Source organism: Solanum stenotomum, chromosome 7 (assembly GCF_019186545.1).
Source record: "Solanum stenotomum isolate F172 chromosome 7, ASM1918654v1, whole genome shotgun sequence".
Classification (NCBI taxonomy): Eukaryota; Viridiplantae; Streptophyta; class Magnoliopsida; order Solanales; family Solanaceae; genus Solanum; species Solanum stenotomum.
Window position 1 is genome coordinate 52,618,423 of NC_064288.1, and position 14,436 is coordinate 52,632,858.

The window sequence follows — 14,436 nt, forward strand, 5'->3', positions numbered from 1 at the left end:
ATTTTCGACGAATTGAACACCCCGACATGAGTGTAGCTACGCCCTTTTATACAAGTGTTGTATATATATATAATAAGTCTCAAGTTTTTTCACTATAATGCTTATAGACATCCACGCGTGAATCGTAATCCATAATACCTATATCAAAGGAGAAATTTATCCAATAATAATAAAGGATACCTCCATAGATTAATATTCGAATCAACTTAGTAATAAACTGTCCACCAAAAGGACTTAATTCAGTGTCACATATCTTGCTCTCAAAAACTTGTAAATTGTTTGCCACTCTATAGTATTTTATTTGTCTCAATTTATGTGAAGGCATTGGATTCGACACCCAATTTAAGAATAAAATAAGGATATTTGAAATTTGTAGTCTAAAATACATAAACATTTAGATAATTATAATCGTCTCATTAAAAATAAAAATAAAAAAATATATTAATTATTGTAAAATTTAGAAATAAATTATTCTTTTTAAGACAGACTAGAAAAAAATATTATATAAATTGAGACATGAAGGTAAGGAAAAAGAGAAGCTTAAAAAGTTCCACTTCATTTTTTATTTATATAAAATGAAATGTACTAAGCAGACAATTGCACGATCAACTTTATATATGTACCATTGTCCTTTAAAGTAATTAAATCCAAAATCATTCTATTTTTTTAAAAAAAAAAACTGTAACTGATTAAACTAAAATACATAAAACGAAACGGAGGGAGTTGTAGTAAAATTGTATCATTTTGATATATATATATATATATATATATATATATATAGCCTTTTAATTAACCTTTCCGACTATCAATTTTAGATTTTGTTCGAACATTCAACAGAGAGGATTCAAACAAACCTTCTTGTCTAAATTCATATTCAGCTCCAGCTTGTTTCAATATTTTCAAAAAAGATGAATGTGTTAGTCAATATAATTCCATTACAAACATCTATGATTTCTCCTCTGGATTTACTGAAAAGACAATAAAATATCCTTCTTTCACATCATTTGGCACCAATGATATGTTTCCACTAGTCATTTCGTTGTGAAATTGGTCAATAGTAGTAGCATTATTTAGCCTCTTTTTGAAATTGAAAATTAATTGAGCCTTCAAAAAAAATCTCAAAATGATTGATTCAGAATGTAAAAATCTATAGCTTCAATCGTTTAAAAAATCTAGCATTGGATATTTTAGATATATAAGTTATGAATTTATGTTTATTATTTACAGTATTATAATTTTAATTAAAATATTAAATATGCTTGGCATCAAAGTTATGGATTCAACTGACCTAGAATGGTACATCCGCCCCTGCTCTTTTGCATGTGCTTTGGTACCTTTTTGGTCTTTTATTGCAAACATATGGTCCATCTTTTTTCCCTTGTTCACTTTTCCAAACTTTTGTGTTCTTATTTCGCAATCATTGAAAATATTTATAATTGTGATATAGAGTGTTGAAAAGATGAGAAATTTGTAAATTCGATTATAATATATAATAAACACGTCATTACTATAATGGTTATGATCTACAAATTAGACAAAATTCTTTGCATACATAATGTGTAAATATGTCATTATGAATGTTACAACGACGATAAATTTCAACATTAATTAATATGGTGACTAGGGTCTACGGTGAGAGAATTCCTTGCAACTATCTAAAGAAGATTCTTAGGTTGTGGAAACAAGGGGATTCATCTCGACAACCAGTGACATAAGTTGTGATTGCTATAAATTTACTTTCGTAAAAGTAGAAATTTGTAAGTCTCCTAAACTAATATTTCCAGTTACAACACTGTGTACTTTTTTTATTGAAAAAATTACATCAAATGACAAACATCTAGAGTATATTATGTAATGTAGCTATAGTTTCGATTATTTTTAATCCGTGGCTACAGTTTCGCGAAATTTTGCTATTCGGTTTCCTAATTGTATAAATCCAGAATTTGTATAATTCGATCGGTCCCTGATTGTATATATCCAAAATTTGCATAATTCGGTTTCTGATTGTATAAATCCAGAATTTGTATATGATTACCCTAGCTATTTGTATACGATTTATGAAAAATTCATAATAAATTACTATGTTTGTATATTGACAAACGAAATATACAAACGGAGTTCTGAAAAATTCCTAAATGTATAAATACAGAATTTGTGTATACTTACCCTGTTTGTATATTCACTAGCAAAACGGGCAAGCGAAATATACAAACCGCAACCTCCATTTGTATATATATATATTTACCATGTTTGTATATTTGCAAGCAAAATATACAAACCGCAACCTCCATTTGTATATATTTATCCTATTTGTATATATATATTTGCAAGCGAAATATACAAATCGCATCTTCCATAGCAAATGAAACTATAGCTATGGAGTGCAATTATCGAAACTATAGATATAGAGCCTTATTATGTCTATTTGTCTTTGCTATTTCTGAAAATTTCTCTTCTTTATTTCAATTTATGGTGTCATACTTTTTTTCTTTTATTCTGTCACAAAGGAATAATTTTTATATTTTAGAAAAAGTTTAACTTAAACTTCTTATTTTTTTTAGAATTTAACTTTAAAATTAAGAGTGTGTTAGGCTGAATGGATACTCTCCAAAAGTTTCTAAAAAATATATTACTAAGATTTGGTAGACAAGAAGTTGGCAGATTCAAATGCATATTCCTCCTTCAAAGGGAACAGAAAATAACAAAATAGTTTTAAGAGAAAAAGATATTTTTTTTATATATTGCTCACAGTACATGGTGAAAGACAAATATATGAGAAGAGGGCCAGTTAGATTTCATTAAATTATGGTCCACATATTATTAATTAATTTAATACATATGAGTTGGATTTTATATATTGGTTACCTCTAATTCCTCACCTTTAGTCAACTCGAACAACAGGGTAGGAAGGACATTATTGAAGGCTCACAAAGTGTTTTTAGGTTAAAAGGAAGCATTAAATTCACTTTATGAGGATTAATTTTTCAATTTGCTTTAGATTAAACACTCATTCTCCCTTTTATTTCTTGGATTTTGCGTTATTACCTTCTATGCTAGCTTATAATGGATGACGTTTGTTTTACTTCTCCAAGTGTTTAAGATTTATGCTAGGAGAAACTGTAATGTTGTCTCTATATAACTTATAGCTTACAAGTTTGAACCATAAAATCAGTCATTAATACTTGTATCGATAATATTTTTTATCTCTATATAACTTATAGCTTACAAGTTTGAATCATAAAATCAGTCATTAATACTTGTATCGATAATATTTTTTGTTCAATTCAAGAGTTATGTCTGTATTGTTTGAGTCTAGGAACTTGTCTCCATGTGTATTTTGTCCTTATTCAAGAGCTAGATTTTTTGTTAATAGTTGATGTTTCATTTTCTTAAACAACTAATCCTGTAATTAAGGTCCCTTAATGTTTGGTTTTTTGCCCCACACGGTCATCCCAACTTGTAATTAACAACTTGTCGTAATTCAAATTAAGTAACTTTAGTTTGGACTTTGTGTGGTATAACAACAACGTATCAAATGAAAATTCCACAAATAGAATTTGAAGATAGTAGCATATACAGAGACTTTATCCTGATGTAGCGAGACTGTTTCTCAAAAACATTTTAGTTTAATTAGCTCGAATATTATACATGTAAGTTTTATAAAAAAAACACTAATTTTCAAACTCATAAATGTTAAATGAATTGTGATAAAATTTCGAACTGAAATCCATGAAAAGTCAAATCTTCAACTCAAGAGTCTAAAATTTTGTACCAAAAAAGAGTATTCAAAAGGTCAAGTCATAGTTTGCCTTTTTCCGTATTGTTTGGACAATAATTGGTTCCATATCTTTTTCTTCTTTTTTTCTTAAGAATTAACATAGTTATTCACTCAACCGTTTAAATTAAAAATAATCAACAAATATGTAATATATGTATATTTAGCATTGTGTATCGATAAAATATCGAGGGCCTCAATTTATTGCACCATACTTTCCTGAACTACCATCTGTCACGTGATAAGAAAATGAACCTTGAGCGTAACTCAGCTCCTTAAACAAGCTCACGAAGTGAAAATTGTCCACATTTCTCATCGATCACAACCGATGTGGGGATACTGAAACTACATAAAAGTAAATCTTACTGAGTGTTTTAGCTGTGATGGAGTAAAGCTTCCAGTCAACTCATCGTCTTTGATTTCCTTGGCAAACTGCAGCCTCGAGGATCGATGATTCACCGATGAAATCTGCAGAGTAATAATCCTGGTTTTCTATCCTAGACAAAAGAACCAAGTCAATCAGATTGATAGAAAACTCACCAACATTTCCAGTGTAATCCCATCAGTAGTGTCTCGGGAGGGTAATGTGTATGCAGACCTTACCTCTATCTTGGGAGGTAGAGAAATTGTTTTTGATAGACCCTCGGATAAATTAAGAACTCATACGGTGAAAAAAAATTGAGAATATGCATGTTCGCACACACAACAACAACAAGAATAAGAGGCCATAGGAAGAACATACTTCTCAAATATGGAACAGATTAGTGCAACAGTTTTCTTAACACAAAGTTGGATGACATAGCAACGAAGTTGAAAATTTTAATACGCAATGACTAGAACATGTATCGAATTCTCTTCACTAGTTTCAGAAAAGATATTTTAGTTAATACCATAAGGATTATGTTCTCTTATAATTCAATAGCCCATTTCTGTGAAATTCAGTGATGAGTTTCCACAGAATTCATACAACTATTTCAGAACGATTCCTGAGAAGTTAATTTTTCCCTTCCGTGATTTCTAACCACATCCCCGAATCTTTCTCTACGCCATGGTTTCATATTGTCCATACAGATCTGGAATTGCATATTCTTAAGAAATGAGAAGTAATGTGATCCATAACTTAAAACTGCGAAGCTACTACATAATAGGCTCTTAGGCTCAAAAGTTCTATAATTCTGGACCAATGTGCCAAAGCAGGATACATATCCCCAAAAACATCAGAAGCAACAAATCCTTGAATTGTTACTTAAGAATTCAACATATAGCTGAAGAGATTTCAAAGAAACTTGAGTAACAAGTACATTTGGCTTTAATATAGAAGGTGGCGTAATTTACCATACTTTTTTTGAAACTGGTAAGGTTGAATTCTTCAGCATTAAGGGTATGCTGGCTACCTCCAAAAAGGGATAATTATAGATTTCCTATCAAATCTATAATCTGGTCTATATCATCTATACAAAGTTGTTTTANGGCTTTAATATAGAAGGTGGCGTAATTTACCATAATTTTTTTGAAACTGGTAAGGTTGAATTCTTCAGCATTAAGGGTATGTTGGCTACCTCCAAAAAGGGATAATTGCAGATTTCCTATCAAATCTATAATCTGGTCAATATCATCTATACAAAGTTGTTTACACCAAAAAAGTAGAGATACTATACAATTCCATTTAACTTTGTGGATGGAATTGAATCTATCTTTAAAACATCTTCCATTTCTTTTTTTCCAGACTGACCACCATACACATGGTGGTATTAGCTTCCACCATCTCTTTTGACTCTTACTGCCTCCCCTCCTAATCCAGTAGCTCAAAAGATCTGATGTATGTTCTGGCATTGTCTAGTTCATGCTTGTGATGTTGAGAAACAAGTTCCAAATTTGAGTATGCAGGAAGAGATGGTTATTTGTTTCCCCTGTCAAGTTGCACAAAAAACACCTAGGGACCAATATAAGATAATCTCCCTTCTTGACCAAGGGTGGATCCAGGATTTAAGTTCTATGGATTCGACCTTTAAGGTTCTTAGTTGAACCCATTATATTTTTATGGTTATGAGCTCATATCATTTTTTTTAATGAACGTGGTGACTGAGCCAACTTTCGCGCTCCTCAACTAATTTCACAGGACATCTGCCACCTCCCACCAACAACAGGTACATATAACGTTGTACGCTAGGAATTGAACCTGAGACCTCATTGTTCTCAACCACTTAATTGACCAATAGGCCACACCCTTGGGTGCATTATGAGGTCATATTTATTATTTGTTGCAATGTAGTAAAGTTTTACACATAAAGGTTCAGATGAAACCGGTAACATTAAGCTACATCTTCCCATAGGTTCAAGTAGAAATGGATCCAAAATAATGGCTAAAAGGAACTGTAATTTGAGTCTATAGTTTTAATTTCTTAGGTAACATGATTCATTAAGCAAAAAATACACCACAGTATACTTGCCGAATCTCGGTTTCTTTGACAGCATAATTGTTTTTATGCTAGCATTATCTTATTCTTCGGTTTTGTTAGTACTGTTGTTTCATTTATTTTGGGTATCTGCATCATTTTATTGTTACTACTTCTCTTTCTTCATTATTTTCATCATTGCTTATTGATTTTTACTCTGGTTCTTTTCTCAAACCTGTTCTCGAGTGGAGGGTCTATCATAAACAACCTCTCTACCCCCTCAAGGGTAGGGGTAAGGGTAAGGTCTACATACACCTCACCCTCTTCATACCCCACATGTGGTACTACAATGAGTATGTTGTTGTTGATAGTGGCCAAATCTCCCGTCCATAAGGGTCTAAAAAGATGTGTAAACAGTTGTGGAACCTTCGCCATATGAAATGGTCTAAAAGAAGAGACTTGAGCACCTCCCAAAGCCACAAACCTCACTCCATTAATTACCTAAGTTGTTGAACTCAGATGCTGGTATCCAACATAGGTGCTGATCTGAAGGTCAGATTTGGCAAAATCTAAATTTTATGATTCGAGGGTACAAATCCAGGTACAGGTGCTGGGATTCTACTAAAAGAAATTCAAAATTATAAAATAGAGCTACAAAGATATTCTAAATTTTGAGAGATACTCTGTGGATATAATATTGAAGGTATGTCATTTCCCAATTCTTACCTCTGTTATATCTTTCATTTTGACTTTCGAGAAATCAAAATCTCAATCCCCCCCCCCCCCNNCCCCCCCCCCCCCCCATAATTTGTTCATGGATCTGGTCACAATTTCTGATTGTGGATTGACCTCATACCACACGAATCCCACACCCACACTAGCGTCGTATCGACACAGATTTGGCAGTTACTCTAGTAAATGTAGATGGTAAGATAATGCTAAAATTCAAAAGGCAATTAGCAAAAGCACAACCACACAGTAATAAATCATTGAATGGCAGCATAACATCAATAAGAACATTTAACAATAAAATCCTTAACATTTTCAAAGACCTTGTGTGTACAAACATGATATACTTATAATCACTGAAACATGTAGCAAGAGCAAGTTAGAGAAACCAGGAAAAGTGTTCAGCTAAGTCTTTACCAACAGGCTAGCCTATGATCAAGCAGTTTGTTTACGTTCGAACCCAGTTCCAGGGTCATCATCACAGGGGACGACATCTAATCCAGTGACAATAGCAGATGGTGGACCTCTCCGACACCTCTGCTCCATTTCCTGAACTTTTTCCGGGCTTCCAGAAAACAAAGCTTCCACCGATCCATCCCTCCGATTTCGAACCCAACCTTTCAACCCCAATTCCTTAGCATTCTCCACAGTCCAGTCCCTGTAAAACACCCCTTGTACTCTCCCCTTAATCACAGCTCTAACCTGCAACCACAACACATAAGTAACCGAAATGCATGAAAATATGAACACTCATTACTGAAAAAACACCTTAAAGTCCCATATTTTTAAAGAACTTTAACTTAAAATCACAGCTACCTTGCACACACCACACAAATATGAAATACCTAAACTCAAATGATCAAACAACCATAAAAACAAGTAGCTCAAAGTCTCCTCATTTTAAAGATTTTCAACTGAACCTAGAGCAAACCTGCAGCAGCAACAGAATATACAGAACAATCCGACAATCATCCAAGAAAGCTCAAAACCTCACCCTTCTGAAGAATTTCAATAAAAATCACGGCTAACAAAGTGACAGAGCACAACCAAGAAAAATCTGACAATAAGAGAACAATAGATGTGAATCTCATCTCTATTAAGAATTACACATGAAAAAATTCCAGCTAACTTGCAGCCTCCCTACCTTCACAAGGTAAGAGTAAGGCTGCCTACACAACAACCTCCCGAAGACCCCATGTAACGACCCGTTTGGTCGTTTTGAGTACTAGAACTTTTGATTTCATAAAATACTTTTCGATAGATTCTAAATAGGTATTTTGAACTATTTGTAACTATAATATGGAATTAGTGGGGTTGTTTTAATAATGAATTTAGTTGGTGGTTAAAGAAGATAACATTAAAATTAGTAAGATTTAATATTTATTAGTTCATAATTAGTTACCCTAGATAATTAAAAACACTAACGAGAGAAACACTACCTGCGGCGTCAACCAGAAGCGACTGCCATCCAGGTAATGCTTCAACTCTTCGATTTCCTTAAGTAATATGTAATGGGTTTATATTAATTGAGTGGAAATCCTTGGGATGCATTAATTATCCATTTGTCTTATCTATTGAATATGTTGTTTGTCCAATTTTAGTGAGTGAATGTTAGGCGATAAATTATGATGATTATTATAGTATTGTAATTAGATGAGACATTGGAAAGAACGAGTGTGCATTGGCAGTAGTGTTAGGGTGAAGTGTAGTTATCAATAGTAGGAGTGATAATTATTGTTTTATAATTAAGGTTTGGATGGGAATTTAGAATGGATAGTAGCGGCAGGATTGTTGGAGACAAACTTTTGTGAGTAATTATTGGCAAATGTGTGCCATTTGATAATCCAACATTTAAGAATGAGGTTATAGTGTATTATCATAAATAAGTTAGTTTGCATTTTATTGTTTTAGGGTGATATTCACAATCAGTAGCTTAGCTTTAATGTTCGTTATTACGACATAATTGAAATGATGATATATGGGTTTAAGTAAGTAAACTATATTATATTGATATCATTAGATTTATGATATTTAAAAGAATTGAGACTTAACTCTAGACTAGGCATATAGTGATATGAGGATCGATAGAATTGTTTACTTACGAATAATGTACAATTGATAGATCGAGAAACATTCGGAGGCATTACAGAAAGGGAAGGAATTGGAAGATTAGCTCTCTTGACTTCGGTTCTTCGGTGGAGGTAGGTTATGGTTTATTCTATTTGATAGATAAACTCTTAATAGCGATTGATATGCATTGAATGATATTGTGAAGTTTTCTATGTACTTGACTGTGTGATTGTGTGGCTTGGTTGTGTGGTTTGTGATTGGTCTAAAATCCTGAGACCGTGAGATTTATAATCTGAAAACCTCTCTATCGAAGTGATGCCTTGAATAAAGAAGGCTTGATGTAATATTATTAATGAATTGAAAAGTGGTGATAATAAATGATAAATTAATAATATTTTTGGATCGGAGTGTCACGTTCCGACACGGTATTTTTGGATCGGAGTGTCACGTTCCGACACAGTATTTTTGGATCGGAGTGTCACGTTCCGACACGGTATTATTGGATCGGAGTGTCACGTTCCGACACGGTATAATTGGACCGGAGTGTCACGTTCCGACACGGTAACATTAAAGGAAAAGGATATTGAATTAACTTAATGTACTCAATCTCAATACACGCAGTTCCCAAACGAGTGTGATGTCGAGGCATGAGTCCTCGTGTGTGTGCTTGACATTGTGATTGATTACGTACTTGCTTCAACTGTCACTTGTTCATGTTGTGATTTCTTATCACCTGCTAAGTGCTATAGTTGACTTTATACTATTATTCATTGTATATTAGTTTCTATTTTGGGTTGGCCGATGATACCTACTCAGTATATGTTGCCCGTACTGAGCCCTACTTGTATTTTTCTTTGTTTTCCTTTTATGGAGTGCAGCGAGTGTACCAGCGACTTTGACTCGCCCTCAGCCCTATCCAGTCTCAGCATATCAGGTTCAAGGGTGAGCTATTCAATCGAGCTTGTGTTGGATTCTCTCGGTCATGACCTGATGTCCATAGTTTTCGGACATAAATTACTTTATTTCATTTATTTCAGTGTCTTTGATACTCTTAGACTTAGTATTTAGAGATTAGATGTCCTTGATGTGATGACTTTCAGATTTTGGGGATAATATGTAATAGACTTTAGAGGCTTATTTGATTGGTTAATTTAATAAGTTTTGGAGCTTCCGCGTTATTGTTGTTATTCGTAGTTGAATTATTGGTATATGTTGGGGTTTAGATTCATTGGTCCGCCCACTTAGGAGGTTAAGTGTGGGTGCCACTCATGACTTAATTTGGGTCGTGACACCCCACTTGTGAGATTACAATGGTTATGTTTTTGTTGTTGTTGTTGTAAGCTAACCTGCAGCCATAGCACCCCAAACCCCAGAAATAATCAAACACCAATTTCCTAATAAACACTCAAAAAGCCATCTTTCTCTCAACACTTTGTTTGGATAGTTGTTACATATTGTTTCATAATGTATCGTATTGTATTCCTTTAATGAATAGAGTGTTTGGTAGATTATATCATTCTCCCGTTACCATTAACAAGCTCAAAAAAATATCTTGTTAAGTAAAAAAGAAAAATTCACACCTACTAACACATAAATATCGGAAACTCAGAAACTATCAAACACCGCCATAGCACACAAAAAATGTCCTAAACCCACAAATCACCAAACACCCATTTCTCAAAATTACATCTTTTATCACTAATTTGAATTGACAACCCAGAAATCACCAAACACCCATCTCCCAAAAGAAGCTCGAAATCGAAAAGGGAAATGGGGGACTTACCGTTTTAACATCAGGGTTAGCATCGGAATTTAAGGAAGACATAGGAGATGAAATGAATTTGTGCAGAAACAGAAGAGATGAACTACGACCAACACGAAGAGGTAGTAGTAACAGAGGAAGCTGAAATGAAGCTCTTTTTACATTATAGTTTTGCATAATAAACGAGATTCTTGATCTTGTTCGCCATTGCTGCAGTGTTGGGTCTAGATTGCTCTTGTTAAGCTTCGTAATAAAATGGGATTTGAAGAATGAATTTGTGAATCGACAAGTGATTCTCTCTGTAGAAAAAGATAAAGATGTTGAAGCTGCCACCAATGCCATTCGATTCGTATTCCTTCCACCATCTTTTTTGTTCTAGATTTAACGCAAGAGGAGACATGGTGGGAAGAGCCTCGTTGAGGCAAACACGGCTTGTGTATTGATTGGTTCGATTCTATTTTAAAATTTATTGGTTTGTTTTTATGGTTATTAATTTGAAGATATGCTAAATCGTTATATAACTATTAACATATTAAGCTTTTGCATATAGATTGTTATTAATTTAACCGTTAAGATTTAAAAATTAACAATCATTTGGAAACAAGGTGACAAACCAAATGAACATGAGTCAGTAGATTGCATTTTATTCAAAAGCAAACACGAACACATTCTAGAATAATCAGAAGTTTCAAACAACCAGAAATAAAAGTATAAAATTAAATCCGAGGTCAACAATTTTATGTACCAAATGGTATAAATATAATTAATTTATTTATTATCAAGTTATCGATTAACTCTTTAACAAAAAAATCTCAAACAATTAAAAATCGATAATCTAATAATTACAAAAAAATTGTTACCTAAACTGCTAATTCAATACCAATAACCAATAATTTTTTTCAGTGGGTTATCAATTTTGAACAACCCTAGTTTTGATTTGGACGCTCAAAGAGTTTTTCGGCATCCATTCCTAATAAAAATGATTTGAACTCAAGACTGATGATTAAGAATAAAGGAGTACTTACCACTCTAATGAAATGTTGATTGGTCCATCCAAAGAGTTCGGTTGGTTAGTTAAAGCAACAACATTCTTTCCTGAGGTACAATTTATTTTGCTCCAATATCCACCTTATATTACTAAAATTTCACTAGATATATATTTATGCCTACATATTCACTCCACGAGCTAGGATTTTGTTGTTTATTTATTTTAATAATATATACTTAGTATAATTTTTTTCAGACGTCTATAAATTTGTACAAATGTCGATTTTTTTTCCTATTTTTCAAATTAGTTCAAAACAAAATCGTTCTCATGTGGTCAAGTTTGAAATTAACTCATAATTTGATGATACATTTGGTCTCATTTTTTACTCTTTAATACCTAGTTCTTTTCAAGCATATTCACATAAGTTTTAGTATTTTTCACATTTTAATACTTAGGTTTTCACTCAAATTAAAAATATATAATATATACAAGTCAGGTGTATCTATATAAACCTAGTCGATATATTTGTACAAACATTAGTCTCATAAGTCCAACATGATATTTCTTTTCTTTGGAAGCGTGTACGTAGCTTTATAAATTATAATGTAGTTTAAACGTTATTTTTAGTTTGCTAAAATGAAATTAAATCTTATGAAATCATGCAATCAATGATATGATGCAATGATGTTGAAGATATAAACATGATAAATTAAAAAATCCAAATTAAGGTAACAATCAAACTAAAAATCACAAGCAAAATCAATGATCAGAAGCATTTAAAATTTATTTTAATTAAGTTAACATCTCTAAATTGAACTCTCATAAAATAAAAAAGATAATACAATGTCAAATAAATATAAGAATGAGTGTTTATTAAATAACCTTTGATTGATTAAGGTACAAAAATTATAATCCTCAATACAAATGGAGTTCAATGATCTCTAATCTCTATATTGACCAAAATTTTATATGATATTTTCACCATAAACTATTATTTTTGTATCTATCAAATCTATTTTAAGAGCATTTTTCTTGAATAGAGGATCAATTAAAACCATCTTTTTACCTCAAACAAAGTAGGATAAGGTTTGTGCACATTCCAACTTCCGTGTATGTCGTTTACCTTTGACATGGTTGCACTAAGAGGTCGTTGGGTAAAGCGTATTGGCAAAAATAAAGCATGCATTAATTTTAAACATATAAATACATCAAGCAATTTGATTATCAAAAAAGAATAATTATTTTGTTTCTTTTAGGCAACTGATCAAACAGTTAGCCTACATTCAAAGCCCGGGGCCAAATCTTCATCACAATCGTTAACATCCACGTCGGTGACTTTCGCCGCCGGCGGTCCCACCCAACACCGGCGTTCCATTTCTACAACCTTCTCAGGACTACCGGAAAACATGGCTTCCACATTGCCGCCGTCCTTTTTGTTCCTAACCCAACCACTCAAACCCAATTCCGTCGCATTATCTACTATCCAACCCCTATACGAGACACCCTGAACTCTCCCTTTAATTACAACCCTAACCTGTAAATTCGCAGTCGATTTTTCATTTTGATAAGATAACTGGAATTCAATACGGAGAAGAATGGAGAAAATGGACTTACAGTTTTCAAATTGGATGTAGAATTGAGATCGGACATTGGTCGCCGGGAAAATAGCTCGATGATTTTGCCGGAGGAAGCAGTGAAGACGATTATGACGGTTGGAGAATTGGGAACAATCCGTCAATTTCTAAAATTAAAGGTAGAAGTGGCACTAATTAGTATTCGCTTTGTCCCAATTTTACGTGACACTTTTCATTTTTCAAAGTTTGATGGGGAATTTAAGCATGAATCTTCAAAAAAATTTTGAAATAAAATTATATATTTGTAATCTACCTAAAAAAAAAATACTATTCAGTCATAATAATTGACAATTCAAAAAATGACGAGAGGGAGTTACTTGGATGGTAAGCATCCCTCGCTTTCAACCTGAAGGTTGCGAGTTTGAGTCAGACCAAAAGGGGTGGGAGCTCCTAGGGAGTGTAAAAAAAATTGACAATTCAAAATATTTAAAAGATATAAGAAAATTTACGGTCAAAGATAGATTTGTTTGAATCTCGAAATTTGAAAAGTATCACATAAATTGACACGAATGAAGTATTTAGTTTTTCTTTTTGGATTCTGTTTTTGAATTCAACAATACTTGTCTAGTTTATAAAACTGAATAATTTACTACTCATTTTATATTTATTTTATCTTTGTTGTTAGAGAAAATTTTATAATTGACATATATAAGACTAGGGGTGTTCGTGGTTCGGTTTGGATCGCTTATCGATTAAAATCAAAACCAAACCAATCTAGTCGGGGTTTTAAATTTCTAAACCTAAACCAAATCAAACGAAAAAAATAACTGTTGATTTGGTTATTGTCGGTTTGGTTCAATTTTTTTGGATTTTTTCGATTTTAAAGTAATAAATCAGAAAAGTTACTATCGGTTCAATTAAGCAATACTAGAGTTATTATTACACGAACAAACTGATTTAATTAAGAGGAAATGTGACTATCTTATGTGAGGTAAGGTAGGTAAATACTAAAGTAATGAATTTTGATGGACTTGGACTTAGGATTGTAATAGTTGGGCTAAAATTTTAGTGTTGGACTTGAAGAAAATAGTAAAGTTAAAGACTGAAGTTAATTAAAATTTAACAAAATATTTATAATTTGT

The 14,436-nt window shown here is 32.6% G+C and overlaps 3 protein-coding genes across 8 annotated transcripts in view; 1 reads left to right on the forward strand and 2 right to left on the reverse strand.

The window, feature by feature from the left end:
* The window catches only part of LOC125870200 (uncharacterized), a 390,460-nt gene that overhangs the window by 144,121 nt on the left and 231,903 nt on the right, over positions 1-14,436 (forward strand). The window contains exon 1 of one of the 3 annotated variants that reach the window (XM_049550565.1): positions 14,116-14,119. The exons of the other annotated variants lie outside the window; for them this stretch is intronic. Within the exon in view, the coding sequence (XP_049406522.1) occupies positions 14,118-14,119 (2 nt within the window). The 5' untranslated portion in view covers positions 14,116-14,117. Of the gene's footprint in view, positions 1-14,115; positions 14,120-14,436 lie in introns of those variants that run through there. 3 annotated transcript variants of the gene reach the window in all.
* Positions 3,976-11,115, reverse strand: LOC125870192 (uncharacterized). Of its 4 annotated transcripts, none has more exons than XM_049550552.1 (3): positions 10,754-11,115; positions 7,318-7,602; positions 3,976-4,272 (listed from the first exon to the last, which is right to left on the reverse strand). In XM_049550552.1, the coding sequence occupies exons 1-2, from the start codon at positions 11,072-11,074 to the stop codon at positions 7,336-7,338; spliced, it is 588 nt and encodes a 195-aa protein (XP_049406509.1). In that variant the 5' UTR covers positions 11,075-11,115; the 3' UTR covers positions 3,976-4,272; positions 7,318-7,335. The 4 variants fall into 4 exon arrangements, with proteins under 4 accessions (XP_049406509.1, XP_049406510.1, XP_049406507.1 ...); XM_049550553.1 differs by having other exon boundaries at positions 3,976-4,214; positions 10,754-11,114; XM_049550550.1 differs by having other exon boundaries at positions 3,976-4,267; positions 10,754-11,114.
* Positions 12,888-13,450, reverse strand: LOC125870198 (uncharacterized). The gene is made up of 2 exons (XM_049550561.1): positions 13,335-13,450; positions 12,888-13,254 (listed from the first exon to the last, which is right to left on the reverse strand). Exons 1-2 carry the CDS (start codon positions 13,368-13,370, stop codon positions 12,985-12,987), a joined length of 306 nt encoding a protein of 101 aa, XP_049406518.1. The 5' UTR covers positions 13,371-13,450; the 3' UTR covers positions 12,888-12,984.